This window comes from Buceros rhinoceros, unplaced genomic scaffold (assembly GCF_000710305.1).
Source record: "Buceros rhinoceros silvestris isolate BGI_N320 unplaced genomic scaffold, ASM71030v1 scaffold20438, whole genome shotgun sequence".
In the NCBI taxonomy this organism is placed as follows: Eukaryota; Metazoa; Chordata; class Aves; order Bucerotiformes; family Bucerotidae; genus Buceros; species Buceros rhinoceros.
This window is the reverse complement of record NW_010426569.1, coordinates 1,060-1,369: the sequence shown is the minus strand read 5'-3', so window position 1 is coordinate 1,369 and position 310 is coordinate 1,060. Positions and strand designations below refer to the sequence as shown.

General features: G+C 63.5%; 1 protein-coding gene across 1 annotated transcript in view; it reads right to left on the bottom strand.

Moving 5' to 3' along the window:
- LOC104498217 (solute carrier family 12 member 5-like) overlaps nucleotides 1-271 on the bottom strand; it is a gene marked incomplete at both ends in the record, with an annotated part of 818 nt that extends 547 nt beyond the window's left edge. The window contains one exon of the mRNA XM_010141570.1: nucleotides 161-271. Coding sequence (XP_010139872.1) covers nucleotides 161-271 — 111 coding nt within the window. The remainder of the gene's footprint in view (nucleotides 1-160) is intronic.
- Between the last annotated feature and the right edge of the window lie 39 nt (nucleotides 272-310).

Genomic DNA, 310 nt, shown 5'->3' with positions numbered 1-310 from the left:
GCCAGATGCCGCACCACCACGGCAGTGGCAGCTGGGGGACCCTGGTCTGGGGATCTGGCATGTTCCAGTGCCCAGGACACAGGTCAGGTGCTGTGGGAAAGCTCTCCAGCTCAGCTCCCTGCCCAGGGACCCTCCCTGCCCTGCCACCCCCATACCCTACCTCAAAGAGGGCCATGTTCTTGCCATCATATTCCTTGCCCTTCTCCAGGTCTGTGCTGTTGATGAAGGGGCTGCTCTCCTTGGGATTGCCATCGCCTGCGGAGATGCCACCAGGTCAGCCAGGCAGCCCCTGCCCTGCTGCGAGGTGCTG